This window comes from Nipponia nippon, unplaced genomic scaffold (genome assembly GCF_047370975.1).
Source record: "Nipponia nippon isolate SJK-2023a ecotype South Korea unplaced genomic scaffold, ASM4737097v1 scaffold_27, whole genome shotgun sequence".
NCBI lineage: Eukaryota > Metazoa > Chordata > Aves > Pelecaniformes > Threskiornithidae > Nipponia > Nipponia nippon.
In genome coordinates this window covers 1,431,049-1,451,426 of record NW_028262344.1, presented here as the reverse complement: position 1 = coordinate 1,451,426, position 20,378 = coordinate 1,431,049, and the positions used below count along the sequence as shown (strand labels likewise).

The 20,378-nt window shown below is 68.6% G+C and overlaps 2 protein-coding genes across 7 annotated transcripts; both read right to left on the bottom strand.

Moving 5' to 3' along the window:
- Window positions 1-504: 504 nt before the first annotated feature.
- On the bottom strand, window positions 505-14,317 carry HR (HR lysine demethylase and nuclear receptor corepressor). 5 transcript variants are annotated; one of them, XM_087762644.1, is made up of 21 exons: window positions 14,163-14,317; window positions 13,479-13,614; window positions 12,368-12,494; window positions 6,874-7,737; window positions 5,331-6,198; window positions 4,703-4,889; window positions 4,055-4,284; window positions 3,836-3,985; window positions 3,666-3,752; window positions 3,467-3,588; window positions 3,216-3,294; window positions 2,901-3,064; window positions 2,546-2,779; window positions 2,296-2,467; window positions 2,080-2,155; window positions 1,742-1,872; window positions 1,513-1,632; window positions 1,294-1,433; window positions 1,050-1,217; window positions 825-944; window positions 505-739 (listed from the first exon to the last, which is right to left on the bottom strand). In XM_087762644.1, the coding sequence occupies exons 4-21, from the start codon at window positions 7,684-7,686 to the stop codon at window positions 677-679; spliced, it is 3,924 nt and encodes a 1,307-aa protein (XP_087618770.1). In that variant the 5' UTR covers window positions 7,687-7,737; window positions 12,368-12,494; window positions 13,479-13,614; window positions 14,163-14,317; the 3' UTR covers window positions 505-676. The 5 variants fall into 5 exon arrangements, with proteins under 5 accessions (XP_087618770.1, XP_087618773.1, XP_087618769.1 ...); XM_087762647.1 differs by lacking the exon at window positions 12,368-12,494 and having other exon boundaries at window positions 13,479-13,680; XM_087762643.1 differs by lacking the exon at window positions 12,368-12,494.
- A 2,620-nt stretch (window positions 14,318-16,937) lies between these two features.
- Window positions 16,938-20,230, bottom strand: REEP4 (receptor accessory protein 4). Of its 2 annotated transcripts, XM_087762657.1 has the most exons (8): window positions 20,057-20,230; window positions 19,043-19,115; window positions 18,894-18,970; window positions 18,542-18,662; window positions 18,291-18,404; window positions 17,911-18,043; window positions 17,653-17,819; window positions 16,938-17,575 (listed from the first exon to the last, which is right to left on the bottom strand). In XM_087762657.1, exons 1-8 carry the CDS (start codon window positions 20,086-20,088, stop codon window positions 17,510-17,512), a joined length of 783 nt encoding a protein of 260 aa, XP_087618783.1. In that variant the 5' UTR covers window positions 20,089-20,230; the 3' UTR covers window positions 16,938-17,509. The 2 variants fall into 2 exon arrangements, with proteins under 2 accessions (XP_087618783.1, XP_087618782.1); XM_087762656.1 differs by having other exon boundaries at window positions 18,894-19,115.
- Window positions 20,231-20,378: the final 148 nt, after the last annotated feature.

The window sequence follows — 20,378 nt, the reverse complement described above, 5'->3', positions numbered from 1 at the left end:
GCGGCGCAGGGTGCATGTTGCACAGTGCGGCAGGCACAGCCTGCAGGGACTGTGGCCCTGTGCACCCTCCATGGGACTCCAGCTTCCCCTTGTTAGCGCTAGGGTGGTGCAGGGCAGCTGCAGGCAACGATCCTGGGCAGCACAGAGCGATTCCCCTGCAACCCGGTGCTCGGAGCACCGCACTCCACAGATGGGGCTGTTTCTGTCCTTGGGACAGGCCTTTGGGCCAGTTGCTTTCCTGCAGCAGAGCTGCGCCCTGGGAGCCCAAACCTCTGGGCAGCGACAAGCCGCGATGTCCAGATGTTTTCCAGCTCTCTGTGAGACTGCCAGCACAGAGACCGCGCCAAACTCATCTCACCAGTGGCCTCAGCCAGCCGCCAAGGGCTGGGAGCGCTCCCAGACCCTGGCTCTGCCACCCCACCCCGTCCCAGGGCCGTCCCTGACCATGGATGGGGATGAAGGGGCCGACGCTGTGCGGGAGGGAGACGCCGAGGTGGGCGCTGGTGCTGCCGGCAGCCCCGGCGTGCTGCAGACACTTTATTCCCCGGCTGCCCCATTGCGGAGCAAAGCACCAAGCGAGAGGCAGCCGGCCCCGGCTCCCCACAGCATCTCAGCTGTGGCCGTGGCCGGCAGTGCTGGCTTTGTTCGAGCATCCTCCCGGCGTGCCGCAGCCACCTCAGTTGCAGCCTCGCAGGACACCCACGGCCTCCCGCACAGCGGAGAAAATCATGCCGTCCAGCTGCAAGGATGCAAAGAGGGGGTCAGCGCCACGCACCCCGCACCGGGAACCCCCCCCCACAGCCCCCAAACCACCACCCACCCACCTGGGCATGGAGCTGGCGCAGTGCCCCAGGAGGGTGGGTGCTGTGGTCCCAGAGGCGGGCGGCGTTCTCCGGTGAGAGGAACCGCTGCTCCACGCTGATGGTACCGGTGAGGGTCTGCACCTGCTCGTGGCACGGCGGCATCAGGGGCCGGGGCTCGACCGTGCCTCGGTTTCCCCAGCTGCACCCCAAACAGCTGCCCCCGGAGGGGGTTGCAGAGCTGCTTACCTGGTGGGGAGCCCCGGCGGGGACCAGCACCGCATCCCCCAGGAACTGGAGGAGGGTCCAGCCGCTCACCCCGCACTCCTCACGCAGCCGCCTCCGCAGCGAGAGGTCCAGGTAGCGGCCGGGGGGCTCCGTCGCAGCCGCCCCCTCCTGCCCTTGGTCCTCATACGCCTGCGGGGGGGCCGGGGGTGAGTGGAGCCAGGGGCCGGGGGCGGCCGGGGCTGTGCTGGGGGGTGATGGCACCCACCTTCTGCAAGAAGTCTCGGATGCGGCCAGCATCCTCGGCACGGAAGATGTGCCACAGGGCACCGGGCCGGCTACCGGCATCCCAAAGCCGCTCCTTCAGCGGTGCATCCACACCGTCACCATCGGCTTGCAGGAGCAGCTCTGGGGGCAGAGGGGTGCTCAGGGGGGGCCGGGGTGGGGGAGCTGGGGTGAGGGGACCCCCCCCATGTACCCGCCCTACCCTGCCGTGCCGCCGGCCGCTCAGGCAGCCAGGCTGCGGCGTGCACCAGGACGCTGATGGAGTCGGCTGCCTCCACCGTCAGGTTTTTGGTCCCGATGGTCCGGTCCTGGGGATGCACGCCTGCAAGCAGGAGCAGGGCGGTGGGTGAGGGGCGAGCATCATCACGGGTGGGGGAAGTCCAGCTCGGCCCCCCGCCCCGGGCACCACGGTGCTGCCGGGCGGCACTCACCATAAGCCACGCAGACGCGTGGGCGCAGCCAGCGCCGGCCCCGCTGGCCCTGCAGGTAGGTGGCCAGGTTGAGGCGGCCAGTGGGCCCGCAGTACTCCGGCAGCGGCAGGCTGGCGCTCAGGTTGGCAGCCCTGCGGCACAGGCATGGTGCTCGAGGCTGGGGCACCGGGTACCGGCGCTGGCAGAGCCGCCCCGCTGCCCCTAGCCCTGCTCCCTGCATCCCACACTGGGACACATCCCGCTGCTGCAGGGGCTAGCACCCAGCCGGCAAGGGGAGGGGGCACCAGGCTGCTGGGGAGGGGGGAACCCACCCCGGTGAAGCCTCTGCTGTCACCTACCGGCACAGGTCCCTGTCCCCAAAGCCACTCTCCAGCTTCAGCAGGTCCCCACCGCCCTGCTCTTGCTCCAGGGATGCTGCAGGATGGAGCATGGCATCACCCATGGGGATGCTGGCGTCGTGCTGCCGGGGCAGGAGGGATGCGCAGGCTGGCTCGCCTCCCCCCTTTACACCCCAGGATTGCACTTGGGACCCCACAAACTCATTGCATGCTTACCCACGCTGGCAGCGAAGCCATCCCAAAACTCCTGTCTGCTCATCCTGACACGGCTCACGGGTGCCCGCAGGTTCACCACCTCCACTGCCTGCTCCCCCCCGGCTGGGCAGAAGGACTCTGGCCCCCACAACCGCCCCTCCAGCCTCTTCTGTAGCCCTGAAACAAGGACAGGCTGCCGGGGCAGCCGGGGCTCAGCAGGGCTGGGGGGGTCCGCGGTGCCATCACGCACCCCCGGGGGCAGGGGGCTCACCTGGCCCTGCCGCCAGTGCTCCTGGAAGAGCTTGTAGTTGGTGGCGTGGCCGGGGTCGTGCAGCCAGAGCAGCCCGCTGGGTGCCAGGATGCAGTGGGAGGCAGGGGGACCGGGGGGACCAAGGGGACCAGGGGGACTGGGGGGGGTCAGCTCGGCCCCCGCCTGCCTCTCCTGGATCTTTCTCTCCACCACACGGGCGATGATGCTGTCCAGGATGCTGGTCAGGCGGTTGTCCTGGGGGGGGGGATGTAAGAGGGGAGCCCCATCAGCCCACCCCGGCCCCCCCAGCCCTCCTGAAGGGTGGGTGAGTGGGGGGCATCACGGGTCAGGGTGCCCTGCCTGTCCCGGGACTCACGCTGGGCAAGGCGGGCGAGACGGGGGCGAAGGCCATGCGCACCCCGTCCTGCCCCAGGCACAGCTTGACGGCGGTGGAGGCGAGGAGGTCGCAGAGGGTGACAGTCTGCATGGCCCCCCGGGGGGGCGGCTGCCCCGGCGATGGTGGGCCCCCCTCGGGGCTCTCTGCTCGAGGGGGAGAAAGGGGTCAGGGGTGCCCGCGCCCTCCTCCACCTTTCGCCCCCCACCCAGCACCCCGTAGGGGATGTGGTGCAGCATCCCCGACCCCCCCGGAGCGGGGCTCTCCCCGCAGCGGGGGGGCTGCAGCCGGCCCTACCTTCCTTGATGGGCCGGGAGGAGTCGGTTTGGCCATCGCTGCTGGGTGTGAGGGTGGGCACCGCGGCCCCCGGCGGCTCCTGAAAGACCCCAATCCATGCGGGCAGCCGGAGCGGAGCCATGTCCCCCATCCCCAGAGCTGGTACCCTCCCCGGCATCGCGCCCCCCCCTCCCCCCCCCCCGGACACCCTTTTGCAGGGGTTGGGGTGCACCTGCACCCTCTCTTTCCTGCCCTCTCCAGCCCCCCTGTACCTGGCTGCTCTGTGGAGGCTCCACCGGGCTCTGCTCCGCAGCCCGCTCCCCGCAGGGACAGTGCGACTCGACGCCAAACTTGGCCCGGACCTGGTGCAGCAGCTTCCAGAGCCGGGTCAGGACTGGGGACGGATGGGGACAGGCGGGTCAGCCCTGGGCAGCAGGTGAGGGGGAGTCCCGGCGTTGAGGGGACACTCACCGCGGGTGGGGACGAACTGCGTGGGGATGAGGGATGCGACACGGTGGTCTTGCCCGGGGATGCACTCAGGTGGCCACGCCGGACCCTCTGCGTCAGAGAGAGGGTACGTTTGTCCCCGCCAAGCCCCCGCAGGGCTGACACCCCCTTTGCAAGCCCCCCTGTTCCCATACCATGGCCGTCAGCCTCCCGCCTGCTGCGGTGGCAGTCGGGGCACAGCTGGAAGCCACATCTGGCGCAGCTCCAGTGGGAGTTGAAGAAGCCGCGCTGGCAGGCGTCGCAGAGCTGAGAGGCTCCTTCCCCCCGCCTCCAGGCCGTCACCCCTGTGGGAAACACAGCCCTCAGCCTCCCCAGTGCCCCCAGTGTCACCCCCCAGCCCGGTCCCCACTTACCCTCGGGCCCGCCGGGGGCTCCCGGCCACGTGTCCCTGTCCCTGCAGACGGCCTGGCAGAAGGGGTCCCCCAGGACCCCCAGCAGGTACTTGGCCAGGCAGAGGCTGCTGCCCGCACTGCTGCTCCCTCGCTCGGGGCTGGCCGCCTCCAGCCGCAGCGTCTCCCCCTCCGCCTCCCCCAGGGTGCAGAAGCCATCGACGCTCAGCTCCCCGCCGTCCCCGAAGGCAAACCTGCGGGAGAGAGGGGACGGGAGGGGATGCTCCGAAGTGGGGTGACAGGAGGGGATGCTCCAAAGTGGGGTGATGGGAGAGGATGCTCTAAAGTGGGGTGACAGGAGGGGATGCTCCAAAGCAAGGTGATGGGAGGGGATGCTCCAAAGCAGGGTGACAGGAGGGAATGCTCAAAAGTGGGGTGACAGAGGGGATGCTCTAAAGCAAGGTGATGGGAGGGGATGCTCCAAAGCAGGGTGACAGGAGGGGATGCTCCAAAGCAGGGTGACAGGAAGGGATGCTCTAAAGCAGGGTGACAGGAGGGGATGCTCCAAAGCAAGGTGATGGAAGGGATGATGCTTCATGCATCCCGACATGGGCTGCCAGGAGCCCCCCGCCCTGGGCAGGGCTGTGAGCTCCCCAGGAGCCCCGGGCTCACCTGCGGAAGTGCAGCAGCCTGCAGGTGCTCTCGGGGGGATCCTCCTCCTCCTCCTCACCCTCGGGGTCCCCCGTGGCCCGGGCGGCGCAGGCACAGCACCGTGGGATGGTCTCGGGCAGGGCAGTGCAGGGCACGCTCTGCAGGCACCACGGGTCCTGCGGCTCTGGGCCCGTGCGGCTCGGTGGGTCTGGGGGAGACGGGAGGTGCTTTGGGACACCGTGCATGGGGCCACAGCAGCCGGGAGGGACTGGCACACCATGGCAGGGGCTGGAAACTGGGCCAGAAAGTAGGGCTGGAAAGTAGGGCTGGAGATCTGCAGAGGTCAGAGCTGAGATGCCGGCACCTCCCCAAGGAGGATTCCGACCCAGCGACAGCGCTTGCCACCCCCCCGGACATCACACCTGAGGATGCTGCACTGCCCCAAAGGGGCATTTCTATAAATCCCCACCTTGGGAGTTGCTGCCAGACCCAGCCGTGCTGGAAAAACCCCAAGCGCAGCCGGTTTCCCAGCCCTCACATGTTCACAGCTTGTGTTGCGGATGCTGGGAACCGGGATGCGAAACTTCCCCAGGGATCGGGTGCTGCAATCACCCTCTCCCTGGACCCACTGTGCACCCCCCTGCCTTACCTCCCTCTCCCAGCTCCATCCTCCTCTCCTCTGGGTCCCCTCCGCTCTCCATGCCATCACCCAGGCACACTGCGGCCATCTGCTCGGTGGCCTTCGTGCCCCTCTTGGCTGCCCCCGCGCCCTCGCCAGCAGCGCGGGGTCCATCGGCGGTGCCGTGTGGGCGCTTGGCCGAGCGCTTGCCCTCACCGGCTGGCTCGGAGCCACCGTCCCACTGGGGAGCCTTGCAGTGCGGCAGCGACTGCTCCGAGTGCCGTGTCAGCCAGGTCTTCTTCAGCTTGGTGTGGTTGCTGGGTGGGCATGGAAAACGGCCCCCGGGGATGCTCAGGGTGGGCTCGAAGGGGCCGAGCGCCCCACAGCCTACCTCTGGGCACCCATTGCAGCCCGGCGCAGTGCAGAGGCAAGTCGGGGGTGGCTCTGGCTTGGCAAGGGCCGGTAGGTAGTTCCCATCCGTGAGCGGAGGCGATGGGTTGGGCTCCCCCGGTCCTGGTGGCAAGCCGGGCTGGAGGCTTTGGTATGCCAGGCGCTCGTCTTTGGGCTCAGAGGGCCGACCCGGCCCCGGCTCCGGGGGGAAATCGGCGGCGTGGGACCGTGTGCCCACCCAGGGGCCCCCGCAGCCCCCCGCCGCGCCGGGCTGCAGGAGGAAGTGGGGGTGGCTGGCGCCAGGGGCAGGCGTGCAGACGTGGGGAGCGGGCACTGCCGAGCTGCCCGCCGCTCGGCCATCCCTCCACGGGGCTCCCGGTAGCTCCAGCACTGCCGGCTCCCCCTCCCCGTCTCCATCCTGCCCTGCCTGGCCCTTGCCCAGCAGCTGCGATGACGCTTGGTCCTTGGCCGGGGGGTGGAAGCTGGGTTCTTTCTTCACGTAAAACTCCTGGAGGGGAGCAGAGGGGCTGTCAAGGCTGGTGTCACCCCAGATGTGGGTCCCCCTCCATCACCCACATCACTGGGAGGTGGTGATGGGGAGCATCCCATGGCCTTGCCTCAGTTTCCCCCACCACCCTCCCGAGCTGGGCAGCTGCCCGGTGCTTTCCAGCCCCAGGTGGCCGAGCCCACGGGGTGCCTGTGTCACCCCTGCCCGCGTGGGAAAGGAATGGGGAGCCGCAGTGTCACGGGGTGCGACGGGCGCACCCACGGGCTGGCAGCTCTGCCTCCCGCCGCCTCCGTGCTGCAGCTCCTGCCGCCGTGACTCAGCCCCGGGGGCTTGCATCACGCCACGGGGCCGCCCCGGGAAGGAGAGAATCATCCCTCCCAGTGGCGCTTCCCTCGGGGGGCTGGGACCCCCCTGCCACCCTGCAGGAGCGAGCGGGGGGCTGCGTCCCACTCGGGGGCCGCCGACGCCGGGTGCAGCCCGGCCCTGCCCTGGGCGCGGGTGCCAACATCGCCTTTCGCAACCCACCGCTCCCAGCCGGGTTCAGCTGAGGCTGGAGCCTGCTGTCACCCAGGGGAGCCAAGCCCTGAGCATCCCCGCTCCGGAGCCAGGCTGTGGGAGCCAGAGCTGTGCCGTCATTGGAACCAGGCGCCGGCGCGGCCGTCCGGGGTTGCCTACCTTGTTCCCTGAGCTGGAGCAGTCGTCGAAGGGAGCCGGAGCCACCTTGCACCTCGGTGGGAGCCCCAGGTAGAGGGGCTGGCCCCAGGTGGGCGCGTAGGAGCCCAGGCGCCAATCCATGCTGGCAAAGCGCCCGTCACCCACTGCCCTTGGTCCCTCCGGCCCCTCACTGCCAAACGGGGGCTCAGCTGGGGGTCCCGTGGGCAGCAGCGAGGACAGGAGGAAGGGGCTGTGCTTGGCCTCCACAAGGAAGGGGCAGTGGTGGAAAGCCGGGGGGTCACTGGTCCCGTCCCCTGCAGCAGCGCGGGGCTTGCCGGCGGTGCCAGGGTGCCAGGTCTCCAGCCCTGGGAAGGGCAGGGGGTAGCGGTGGTACGTGTGGCTGTAAAGGGCCAGGGGGGCCAGCACGGCCTCAGCCCACCGCGGTCCAGTGCGCTCCTTGCAGGGCTCAGCCCAGCCCGCCTTGGGCTGCCCGTTCCTGGGCGGTGGCAGCAGCGGCGGGAGCTTGGCTCCGTCCTTGGGGTGGCACAGGGCATCCCGCAGGCACGGCGGGGCTGGCGGGTAGGGACAGCCCAGCTGGCTGCCAGCAAGCTCCTGGCCTGGCCGCAAGCATCCCTCGGAGCCCCTCCAGGGACAGCCCTTCTCCGTGTTGTAGCTCAGCTTGCCAGGCTCCTGGTAGCCCGGGAGTCCCAGCTCAGTGGCAGCGCTCCGGGGCAGGACCACCCCGCTGCTCTCCATCCCCCGGGCATCCTGCGCTGTCTCCTGGGCTCTCCTCCACCGCGGCGGGGTCTCCCCCATCCTTGCGTCGCTGGCCATGCCACTCTGCCGCTCATGTGGTGCTCAGCGCTGTCGTGGGCTGGCCGGACCCTGTGGGCAGGGAACGGGGCATCAGCGGGGCATGCCGCACTGCACCGAACCCTGCCCGAACGCTGCCGGGGCAGCCATGAACAGGTTGCAATGGGGGGGAAACTGAGGCACGGGGATGGTGGGGGTTGATGCTGCTCCATTGTCCCATGCTAGATGGGATGCTCCCCAGCAGAGCGCGGGGATCCCAGGCTCCCGCGCCCCGGTGGGATGCACGATCCAGGAGTGCACATGGCTGGAGCGTGGGTCCCCACCCCATCCCATCCCATCCCATCCCATCCCATCCCATCCCATCCCATCCCATCCCTCCTGTGCCCAGCCCAGCGGTGCTGGCGGCCGGGACACACCTTGCGCCCACCCGTCCCTCCGCGCCCAGCCTGGCCTCGTGCCCGGCCGCTGGCACCCAGCATGGGGAGGCCTTGCCCCGTGCAGGTATTCGCCTCCGGCCAGGGCTGGGCTGCGCTTCCCAGGAGGGCTTGCAGCAAGGGGGGAGCTCCCAGCTCCCAGAGGCCCCTCCTTGTAGAAATGCCTGGGGAGATTTACTGGATTAACGCTCCTCCGGGACCCAGGCCACACGCAGACGCAGGGTTCGGAGCCAGTCCTTGCAGCAGCCGGCGATCGCAACCCTTCCCAGCGGAGCAAACACCACCCCTTGCCCTCCTGCCCTGCCTGCCTGGCAGCCAGAGAAGCCCAGGGGGACAGGCATGGGTCCCTGCAAAATTGCAGCCCTGCTCCAGGGTGGGACAGAGCCACCTCAATAGCCGGGCAGGCAGCCGGGATGAGGACAGGGACTGGAGAATGGGACAGGAGGAGCGTGTGTCCCCAGAGCTGCCTGTCCCCATCACGTCCCCTGCCCAGGCGAGGTCAAAGTCCCCATTCCCACACTGCTGCATGAGCCCCTGTGCAGGAAGCACCCTGGGGTACCCTGCCCAAGCAGGGGCACCCTGGGGTGCGGGGCCACCCCAGGCACACCTACCCTGTCCCTCCGGGGACAGGACCTCTCCCATCCAGCCCCGTACTGGGAAGATGCTCCCAGCACAGCTCCCTCCCAGTGCCATGAGGTCACCCTGCCACATGCCATCCCCGGGGTCCCCCCGGCTCCCCCGGGCTTGCCAGGGCAGCATTGTCCCCTGCCCTTCATCCCATCCGGAGCACAAGAAGCCGGTCCTGCAGTTTGGCGAGCATTCCCCCTGTCCCACACCACAGCCAGCTACCTGGAAGGTCCATTGGGGACCCCACCGCCTCCCCTGCAGCGGCGAGGACGAGGGGACGTCTCCACCAGTGGCACCGGGTCCTGGAGAGGCAAAGCTGGGCGAGTGGGAGCACCTAGACCCACAGGCTGAAGGGGTCTGGCTCCGGGATCTGGAGGAGGCAGAAAGCCGCCTGGGCGGCCCTGGGGACGTTCTTCTCCGAATGCTGGAGCTGGAGTTTTTGATCCATTGGCGTGGGGGGCTCCGTGCTCCTCCTGCCTATTGTCCTACGAATGGGGGCTCCCGGCGTGCTGGGGGGTCAGGGAGAGGGGCACCCAGGGGAGCCGCGGCGAGCAGGACCTTCCCCCGGCTCTAGGCAGCCTTGAGCATCTTGGGGCGAGCGATGGCAGGACGAGGCGGCGGTGGCAGCTCTGCTCCCGGTGAGCGTGCAGCCTCCGCCGGCTCCGGCAGTGACTGGGCGGGCGGGTGAGCTGCTGGGGTTGCTGACGCCCAGGAACCGGTGCGGTGCCGGCGGTGCCGCCCAACCCCGGGGGCACCGGCGCAGGCAGCGGTAGCTGTGCCAAGGCGGGCAGGTGTGCTCTGTTCCATGCAAAGAAAGCGCCCTTTGTTCGGCAACACGGCTGAGCCGCCCCGTCGCCAATGAAAGACACCGGCCGCCCGCTCTGGGCGAAACTGGAATGGGAGAAACACCGGGATGGGCCAAGCGCCTCAGCCCCGGTGCCAGGGGGGCTGGCGGTGGCATGCCTGGCATGGAGCACGTGGCCACCCCACGGGCTGGGGGTCCCGGGGGCTCACGACCCCTCCAGTTTTGTCCAAATGGCAATGATCTGTCCTCAACCCATGCTGAGACTTTGCCCGTGCAACAGTCCAGGGTCACCCTGTCTCATGGCTAAGCCTTGTCCCCCTGCCACCATCCCTCCTTCGGCTGCCTGGGATGAAGACAGAGCTCCTCTGCCTCCCCTCCTGGCTGCAGAGCCCACGATGGCCAGGTGGGAAGGGCCAGGTGCGATCCAAGGGTGCCGAGGGGCTAAAACGGAGCACGAGGCTGCTACGACAGCATCCCGACGCTGCTACGACAGCATCCCGATGCTGCTGCCTGCCAAGGGCTGACGAGTACCTGGGGCCACTTAAACCCTTGCCCCGCAGCCCACCAGGCTTGCACACAACCCAGCCATGCCCTGCAGCCCACCGGGCAAGAACTGGGACCCATCACCCTGCCAGCGCTCACACAGCATCCCCCCCATGCCCATGCACAGCACCAGTACCTCCCAGCAGCAAGACACACCGACCCCAAACCCACCAGCTCCCACCATCCCATTGCCCGTTCCCGGGGTGATGCTCCAGCCGGGTGCACGGGGCAGCGGTCCCAGGGGAGCAGGTGAAGCCCCCAGGTGGGTACCCCATTTCTGGGCTCCCGGTGAGGGGGCACTGCTGCCAGCCGCGCTGGGCAGATTTACGTAACGTGCGTGTGTGTGTGTGTGTGTGTCCCAGGGACACCCTGCGCACAGCTCGCATGCCTTACATAAACCGCAGCCGCTCCGCACAGCCTCCCCCGGCATCGCGCGGCTCGGCTCGGCACGGCACCCGGGGGCTGGCGGGGCCGGGGGCGCGGGGCGATGGGGTGACGGCAGGCCACAGCCCGCGTGAGCCGAACAGCGTGATTAACATCAGACCACGGGCTTCGTTACAGCTCAGCAGCTGCCGTGTGGTCTGGCCCCGCTGGGAGCGAGGAGCCATGGTTAACCCTTGCTGGCCGGGGCACGGCCATGTCTCCGGGTGCCACCAGGGTCCCTTTGCAATGCCAGCAGGCATCCGCCAGTCCCCATCCCACCTCCAGCATGGGTGAAGCCATAGCGGGATCCCCTCTGGCCCCGCTCACTGCGGAGGCGAGGGTCCGGGGTGGCCACGGCGCCCGGCTGCTGCTTGCTGCACCCACTGGGTGCCAGGGAACAGGGAGGGGACCCAGACAGGGCTCGGGGCGTGGGCGAGCCCGCACCTTCCTGCAATGAGAAGGTGCTGAAAGACAAACTCTCTTCCCATTCCCTCCCTCCGCTCCCTGGGGATGACGGCTCCGGCGGGACTAGGGGGGAGCTGGCAGCCAGGAGGGACCCCGGGAAGGGTCTGCAGCATCCTGGCACGGCCGGAGGGGTCAGCGGATGCCCACAGCCATTGGGACCATTGCGGCAGCGCCGAGGGAGCAAGCAAGGAGGGGTCAGGTGGGGAGAGGGATGGACACACCACCCCGCTGCTGGCAAGCCCCAAGGAGGGGGCCATGAGCAGCCCTTGCTGGGGCAGGGTAAAGAGCAGGGGGATGCTGGAGGGACAGGAGAGAATTTCCCACCCTGCACTGGGGCAGCATCTCTGGGCGCTGCACCCTCGCTGCACCCTGCTGTCCCGGCTGCCCTTGGCTCCCAGCCACGGCAGGGCTGCTCCTACTGTGCCGGGGAGCCCGAGGCCCTCATGAAGCCTCCCCTGGGCAAGCACAGCCCTCATGGGGCAGCCACGCTACTGGCAAGCTCTTTTGGGGCTTGGCCACCATCCCACCCCATCCCCAGGAGTGGGCTCCGTGCCTGCCTCCCGTGGCACAGCAGCTCCGGCCGGGGTTCCTCCACTCCCTGCCTGTCCCGACACGACCCGCGGAGGGTCCCCCAGGGCCATCCAGGGAGTCCAGGCTGGGCTTGAGTTTTGCCAGCTCAGGCTTTGCTGGAAGAGAAACCCCTCCTGGGGAGGAGCTCTGCCTTGGTGGCTTGGCACAGCCAGTCCCGGAGCTCCAATCTCCCTGTTTTTTCCCTGAAATCAGAGGGCGAGCAGAGGCAGCGCGAACACCCACGAGCCAAGCACTGGCCAGAAAGACGCCGCGGGAGGCCGGAAGCGCCCAAATTAGAAACCTTGGCATCCCTGCCCCGCTCGACGCCGGAGGACGGGGAGAGATGCTGTGAGGACGCGGGCTGGAGGAACACCGTCCCCACGGTGTCCCCTGGGACCACGGTGGGAAGCGTGGCCGTGCGGGGCAGGGGGCTCCCGGGATGCTCCAGCGCTGCGGAGGGGGACGGACGGGGGTCCCAGTGCAAAAGGCTGACTGGTACCCCAGCAGCCCCTCTGTGCTGATGCTCTGGCAGCGCAGGCAGCAGAGGAGCCTGCCAGCCCTGTCCCGCTGCCCACGTCCCCTGCCCTGCCCAGGCCAGCTCCAGGCACCTCAGGGAAGGGCTCCGCAGCCCCTGGACCCACAAGCCACCTCAGGCTAGTAAAGCAGCCTGAAATCCAGTCATTTTTTCATGCAAAATGAACTCAACGTGCCCCCTCTCCAGCTTGCCCAGAGCCCCCTCCATCTCCCTCTGCATCCACAGAGCCCCAGCCTTTCCTCCTCCTCCTCCTCCTTCATCCTCCTCCCGGCCCCGGCCCTGAGCCCAGCACGGACCTACCTGCCTCCACCGCGGCGCAGGTGAGGAAGATGAGGGTGCAAGCAGAGGAAGGCAGCCCCTTTCCCCCCCCCGCCGCCCAGCACTGGGCGCGATGGCCGCAAGAGCTTTTGCTAAGCTGCACCCGGTGCTTAAAAAAAAAAAAAAAAAAAAACGAGAAAAAGAAAAAAAAAAAAAACACGTCAAACCTTCAGGAGTCTGGAGGCTGCAGCGGAGCGGAGGGCACGGGAGGACACTCACTCCCACACGAGCAGCTTTCTGGGAATTAGGGCCACAGCCCAACTGCTCTGGCAGCCTGCGCTCCCCTCCAGCCCTGGCTGCCGGTACGGCATGGCCTGGGCAGCCGCCCCGCCGGTACGGCCCCGCCGCCGCAGGGTCGGACGCTGCTCCCGGCCCTAATCTCCCGTTTTCCCCTGGGAAGGTGAGTAAGCTTCGCTAATCCCGCTCGCTTCGCTGCTGGGGAGAGACAAGCTGCGTCCCCCAGGCTGGGGGCTGCACCCCGACACCCCCTGCCCTTCCTACCCCCTCGCAGAGGGGAGGGCAGCACGGGTCACCCCTTCCCCGGGCAGCTCTCGGATGCTGCACGCCCTCAAGGTAAAGGCTGGGATGAGGCAAGGAGATGGAGACAACAAGACAGCTTGTCCCTGTCAAGAGGGACCGGCCGTGGAGAGGGGACCGGGGGATGCCGCAGCTGCCCGGAGCCAACCCACCTTTGCCGGTGTCCCCGGTGCCCGCCCCACACGGCGGGGGGATGCTCAGGGGGATGCGGGACCTGGTGCTGGATGGTGCTGGATGCTCCCTTCCCCGCATCCCTCCTTCCCATCCCGAGGGAGGACAGGCAGGACGAGCCGTCCCAGCGAGCCCCAGCGTGGGGGCACAGCGCCCGTCCTCTGCCACCCCCTCGGCTCCCCGCCACCCACCCGGGACTCCTGTTTACCCAGCCCAGCGCCAGCAACCAGCTTCAAATACCTTGATGTAATTAAAAGCTCACCCCCGGGGCCAAAGGCTTAGGATGGCAGCCAGGGACACCGGCAGCCCTCTGCCACCTGCACGCCGGAGAGGCAGGGCAGGCAGCTGCCTGCTGCCTGCTCACCCGGGACCCGACGGCACCTACCTGGGAGCAGCCAGGGTCTCCTGCCCTCAGCCTGGGCCCCTCTTCTGTCCCCACTGCGCTCCCGGGGCGTCCCGCCTCCGGCCAGCCATGGTGCTGGGCAGGCTGGCACCGGGCAGGCGATGGGGCAGCACGGCTCCTGGTGCGGGGAGAAGAGAGTCACGAACGGTGGGCAGCCCCCTGCCCGCTCGCTGCCTTGTTCCTCCTGCCAGAGCAAGGCAGTGCCTCAGTTTCCCTCAATGCTCAGCGATGCTGCGGGGTCCCTGGATTGGGGTCCCCAAAACCCCGGGGTAAAAGCCTCTGTGTCCCCCCTGTGTCACAGCAGGGACACGGCTCCAGCGCTGGGACATGGAGCTGGAATCATCCTCGATGCCAGCGCAGGGAGGGCCAGGCCTTGAACAGGACTGGCTGGGGACAGACGGGTCCCCAGGGGGACAGGCAGCTGCGGGGGGGGGGATGCAGCATTCCTTCAGCTGTGTCCTCCCACACCCCCGTCACCTCGAACGCCCCTTCCCCGGCCCCTTCTGCCACCGCGTTTCCCACCCGCCATCCTCTTCCTCGCCGTCCTCTTCCTCACCAGCGGGGCGATGGCAGCCCAGGGGCAGGTGGGCGTTTGAGGACATGATGGGGCGGGGGATGCAAAAGAGGTGCTGTATGTCCCCCCAGCACGGGGGAGGAAGGTCTTACCTGCCCGGTGGCGACGGCGGGGGGGCTTTCAACCCCTGCCCGGCCGAGCCCCCTGCCCGCAGGCAGCGCGCTGCCTGCGGCTCCGCATCGCGCCTCCTTGCCCTCTGCGGCGGGAGGCAGCTGAAAGCTCCCGGGGCTGCCAGAAAAGAGGCTGCATTTAAACAACAGACATAATTATGCTTTTGATACCGTCTGCTAAAAATACAGCGCTGTGCCGCACGGGGAGCCATGTGTGCGCGGCCTCACATGGCTCCTGCCTGGAACAGCTGACTCAGGCGGCAGGGACGGAGGGGGCCAAGGATGGGGGGAGCCCGGCAGGGACCAGGGGCAGGGGACGCCCAGACCCCCCACTGTGGAGGAGCCAGCCTGCGGGAGGGTGCTGCTCTGCCAGGGACCCCCGAAACAGCCAGCTTGGGGGAATGAGGGCAGCCCCAGGGACGGCAGCAGCCCCCAGGTTGGCCGCAGTGGGGTAAAATGAGCTGGGAAAGGGGCAGGGAGGGAGGTGGGGGGGCTGGGGGAGCGTGACTGGGTCACTTGGTGCCACCGGCACGGGCTCGGGGAGCTCAGCCGGTACCCGGCCCCGGCAGCAGCACAGGGGGATGCAGGAGGATGGCAAGGGGTGGGTGCAGTGGGGATGGCACCCAAAGCAGCCAGCGGCTCCCTGGGGGATGGCACCCAAAGGAGCCAGCGGCTCCCTGGGGAGGTCTGCCCAGCAGATCCTGTTAACGAGTAACAGCCCCGCTGCCCTGCGACCCTGCGCTCCCCAGGGAGGGAGCAGAGCCAGCCACGGGGAGCGGGGCCAGGGCTGCCACCCCCTGCAGCGCCCGGCCACAGCAGCCCCCGAGCGCTGACCTTTGGCAATGCCAAGGCACCGGCTCACACCCTCTCCGGGCCGCTGCCCACCGGGAACGGGCAGTGCCTGTCCCGGGGGCACCAGCTGCCCAGGATTGAGTGTCCTGCTTCCCTGGAGCACCAGAAGCGTCCCTGTCCTGCTGGGAGAGGGGACACCCCTGCGTCACCCAGTCCCCCTGCCAGCTCTCAGGGATGCAGGCAAGAGAGCAGGGAAGCCCCGGGAGGGGAGCGGGGGGCACAGCGGGGCAGCTGGCAGGAGCCACCGGCCAGGGGCTGCGACCTGACCCTCGCTCTCACTAATGCCTTCCCAGCGGGCAAGCTGCTTACGGGGACACGAGCCACCCGGCTTACGTGACCTCCTGCAACCCCTGTGCACCGCAGGGGTACGCTTCACCCTGCTGCGGTGGGGACAGAGCCTGCCCTGAGGCGAGATGGGGGGACCCCGCAGCGGTGCCAGCTGGGGCTCAGCCCCCCAATCCCTTGCCGGAGGGGACCATAGCCGTGGCCGGGCGAGCTCAGGTCAGCCACTTAATTGCTGGGCTGGGGCGCTGCCAACCGAGGGAGATTACGGCTTTGCTGACTGCAGCCTGGCACAGGCCCGCGAGCTGACACAGCTGGGATCAGCGCTGGCACCGGAGGGGGCTGCCTCGGCCCCAAGGGGACGGGCTGCACCACCCCGGGCAGCTTTTGTCCCCTCCTTGGGTTTCTCTCCCTGGGGAATACACAGGACACTTGTCAAAAGAGGAGTCGGGCACCAGGACTCCTGGTTGTCTTCCCAGCTCTATCTTAGAAGTCGCTGGCGTGCGTGCCTCAGTTTCCCCAAGCTGGGAAACACAGCGGTCCCCACTGACCTCCCATCCTGGGGATGGACGACGCTCAGGCTCCAACGCTGCTGCCGCCTCACTCGCGGCGTGCCCCCAGCCTCCTCCCGGCCACCCCTGGGGCCAGGGGGCTGCAGTCCCCCACGCTAGGGGAACCCCACCACCCAGCTCAGCATCCCAGCACCGGTACCCAGGGCAGGCAGGCAGCCCCAGCAGCCTCCCTGGGCTGTATCCTTGTAGGAACTGTGCTCCCTAAGCGGCTTTAGGGGGATTACCGGCAGCCCCCTGGCCCTTGCGCTGTCCCCACCCAGCCTTCCTTCTCCGCTGCTTTAAGTAATCATCTCTGAGACAGTTTTACATGGCTAATCCAGCCACCTCCACCTCATCTGCTCCAACACCCCTGCCTGCCCCTGCCCCGCTCTGCACTGGGACGGCTGCCTCCCCTGGGGGGGGCTGCAGGCAGGGGCAGATGCTCTCCCTGCCCTGGGAAGACCCCCGAAGGCAGAAAGCAGCCAGGGGCTAAAAATAAAGCTGGCCTGAGGGGTAAGGGCAGAAAGGATTGGGAGCGAGGGGATTGATGCCAGAGAGCAGGGCACCAGGGGACAGGAGGGCTCCCGGGGGCAGGAGAGGCAACAGGAACAGCATTGTCACCTTGTGCCACCCTGCCTGCCCCACAGAGGCTTTGTGCCCCATGTGCTCCACCTGGGCAGCGGACAAGTCCCCCAGGGAAGGAGCAAAGGGAGCAGAGACCCCCAGGGGAGATCGGGGAGCCCCGGCTGGGAGAGAGCAGCTGCCCGTGGCCAGGGCCATCGGGACAAGCCAGGGCTGGTGGCCAGGACTGGGACATCTGTCTGCAGCCCTGGCATCCCAGCGGGACCACAGCTACTGCTGCCACGCCGTGGGGGACACAGCTACTGCAAAGGAGGGGCTGAGATGCATCCCCGCATCCCAGCACCCACCTCTCTGCACCCCCAGTCCTGCTCTGCCCCACAGGGACTGGGCATTGCACCCTCCCACAGCCCGATGCACCCCCAGAGGGGCCCACCCAGCCCCAGCTCCGGGGGAAGGGGACAGCATTTAAGCCAAAGGGGACAACTCCTGTTTCCAAAAGTCTGAAGTAACATTTATTTTTCCGTGTAGAAAAGCCCCTGTCTGGGAGGGGAGAACATTAAAAGCTGCGTGGTGCTGGGCAGGGCACAGTCAAGCACCAGTGCCCCGGTTTCAAGTATGGGGGGGTCAGCCTGCAGCTGTGAGGGGGCCCCAGCCCGGGGCTGTGTCTTTGGTTTCAGAGGACAGATGGGACAAGGCACGTCTCCTCGCTGACTCCCAGGGGAGAGGGGACGTGGGGAGTAAGGCATCAGGGCACCAGGAAGGGGGAGGGCCCCCAGCACAGCCCGCAGCGTTCATGGGGTGGGAGAAAAGGGGGGGGGACGGACCCCGCGGGAGAGGCGCCGGCGCCGACCCGCAGCAGCGGGGTCTGGGAGGGGGCACGGCTGGGAGCAGCTGGAGGTGCACAGTGCCGCCGGGCTGGCGCAGAGGTCAGAGAAGGTATTTAGTGTAATGCAGGGGGGGAGCCCCCTCCCCGGGGCCGGGGATGCACGAACCGTGGCTCCCTCCTGGTGCTGCAGCAGCAAACTCGTGTTAAGACTCCTGGCAAGGGTATCCCCAGGGCCGTTAGCTGTCCTGCTCCGGCGGAGCCGCTTTCTTCCTGATTCGACTGCGCAAGAGTCGGGAAGAGCCCTGGGCAGGGGGAGGAATGCGTCAGATCCCCCTTGCCCCAGCCCCACGCCACGGCGTTCCCCCCCCCCCCCCGGTACCTCTTTGCCCGACGTCTTCTTCTTCGCTGCGCGCAGGCTCTGGCTGCGGGAGAGGGGCCTGGGGTCCCGGCTGCGGGGCGAAGACTCGGGAGAGACCTGCGAGTCCGACCAGAGCTCCTCCTCCGTCTCGCTCTCGTAGTGCTGGCTGGCCGAGGGCGTGCTGTAGGCTGGGGACAGGGGGGGACACGACAGCTCCTGGCACGGCCCCCCGCCGCAGGCCTCAAGCCCCCCACCGCTGTGATCCCCCCGCCAGCTCACCCAGCAGCTGCCTGCGGCTCTCCTGCTCCTCCAGGTACAGGGGGTCCCGGTAGTGCACGGGGGCCTCGTCGGGGATGGAGCGCAGGTCCTGCATGCTGAAGCTGCGGAGCCGCCCGGCCAGCGCACCCTGGCTCTGAGACATGGAAAAGATGGAAGTGAACCCGACGGGGCAAACCCCAAAGCACCGGGGCACCCAAATGTGGGGCCAGGCACCAACAGCCCAGGGCGATGCAATCCCAATCCCACTGGGCAGGGCTCTGCACCCAGAGACCGCTCTCCTGACACCCGCACCACCCCTGCTGCGGCGGCATTGTCCTCCTGGGATCCCTGGGGCCAAAGCATCCTCAGGGAAGCGGAGCAGCCTGCCCCGTTCCTGGTACCTTGGCAGCCGCCTGGACCGCGGCCGTGGCTGCCATGTTGAGGCCCCTCTTGCCAAAGCGCACCATCGTCTCGTAGCCGCGCTCCCTGGCCTGGATGATGTACGTGTCGATCTCCTGCCAAGACAACCACGGTGGTGCTGAGCGCACACAGCACCGTGTCCCAGGGCATCGCCAGCCCAGCACCAGGAACCCAGGGTCCTCCCGAGCCCCCCAGGGCGCGTGGGACCCCTTCAGAGCCAGGCAGCCCTTACCTTCTCTTTGCGGGACAGCGTGGGGTGCACGAGTTTGCGGTAGAGCAGGCTGGCCCCCCGGGTGTAGGGGGAGAGCAGCCAGATGACGAAGGCCATCTTAATCTCGTAGTAAAAGGGAAACCTGCCGGAGAGGGGGAGAAAATGGGGGTGAGAAGATGGCGGGGGGGTCCAAGGGGACACCCTGCTCCCCACGCAGGGTCTGCCTAGAGCCAGGTGCCGGGCAGGCAGCGCGGCAGCCCGTGCCCCTCTCCTTGCAGGCAGAGGGGGGAGGCAGCCCCTTTCCCTCCCTCAGGGCACGGGGACCCCGACAGACCCGCTCCCTGCAGCGGCGGTGCCGGCACGCCGGCCTCACCAGGAGATGAGCAGGTCGGTGATGGTCTCCGTGGCCATGAAGAGCGCAAAGACGATCCAGTACATCATCCAGCGGACCTGCGGGGAGCGGGCGAGCCTGTCAGCCCGGGGCTGGAGCCCGGGAAGGAGCTGCCCAGGCACCCTACTCACGTATTCCCGGATGTTTTTGGTCCTCACAGCCTTGTAGGAAGCGTAGGCAGGGTACAGCATCCCGAAGACCAGCCTGTAACGGAGCGGGGGCGTGAGGCACGCGGGCCACCCCGCATAGAGCAGCGGCAGCAGGGAATAGCAGAGCCGCCCGCCCCAGCGCCGCAGCTTGGCCTTGAGCCCTTCCAGCACCATCCCGGCCGCGGAACCGCCGGGAAAAGGGACGGCACCCGTCGGCTGCGAGCACGGTGTCGCTCCCACGAACTCGCCCACCTCCGCGGGGACTGGCCCGACTTGTCGAGGCGGTGGCGGGAGGCACGGCGCAGGCTCGGGGCGGCGAAGCGGAGGCGAGGAGAGGCTCAGCTCCCTCGGAAGGCAGGATCGGCCCTGCCGGAGCCATGCTCGGTGCCAACCTCCCTCCCGGGACCCTGCAGCCTCGCTGGCCCGGCAGCAGGTGGGCGAGGTGGCATCCCCAAACGCGCATCTCGTGGCCCGGTGACTCAGCCGCTGCTGGCTACAGGCCACGGGCAGGGAAATGGCCTGCCTGCGGCACGGCATCGCGCCTGCCTCACCCCGACCACCTCCTGCGTTAACCTGACCTGGGGAGGGGGCCGTGGGTGCCCGCCCCCCCCCCCCCCCGCTGCAGAGCATCCCTCTCCAGACACGCTTGGCCACTGGCCACCCAGCCCAGCTAGCCACAGGGTGGGAGCCAGTAGAGCAAGCGGGCCTGGGTGGTGGATGGCGAGGAGCGGGGACGGGCAGGGGGCCAGCAGCAGCTCCGGGACCCGGACACCCACCCATCTCCGCGGTGGGGGCCGGTTACCCCCACATAACCGGTACAGGGACCCCCGGGGGGGCGGGCTGCCCATTAAACCGGGGCGGGGCTCGGCTCAGCTCCCTCGGGCACCCCCACCCTGCAAGCCCGCCCACCCCCGGGACCCCCTCCCCGCCTCCACCGGGCACCCCCCACCGCGGGGTGCACCGGGGACACCCCCACCCCCGCCGCTCCCCACTCACACAGTCAGCCGGCTAAGCATCCAGGACACCATGGTGCGGGCGGGCCCGCAGCCCCGGGCCGTGCCGGGAGCCCCGGGCGGGCGGCTCCGCGCTGTCCCCCCCCGGGACCCCCCCGGTGCCGCCGGGACCCCCGCGGCGGCGGCGGCGGCGGCCGGAAGCGTGAACAGCGCAACGGGCGGCCCCGCGCATGCGCCCGCCCTCTTAAAAGGGCAACGGCGGCTCTTAAAAGGGCCACGCCCTCCTGGTAGGGTCCGGCGCTTTGCGGCCGTCCCCACCAAGTTGGGCTTGTATTAATGTTTTTTCTTTCAAAGCAGCAAGCAGG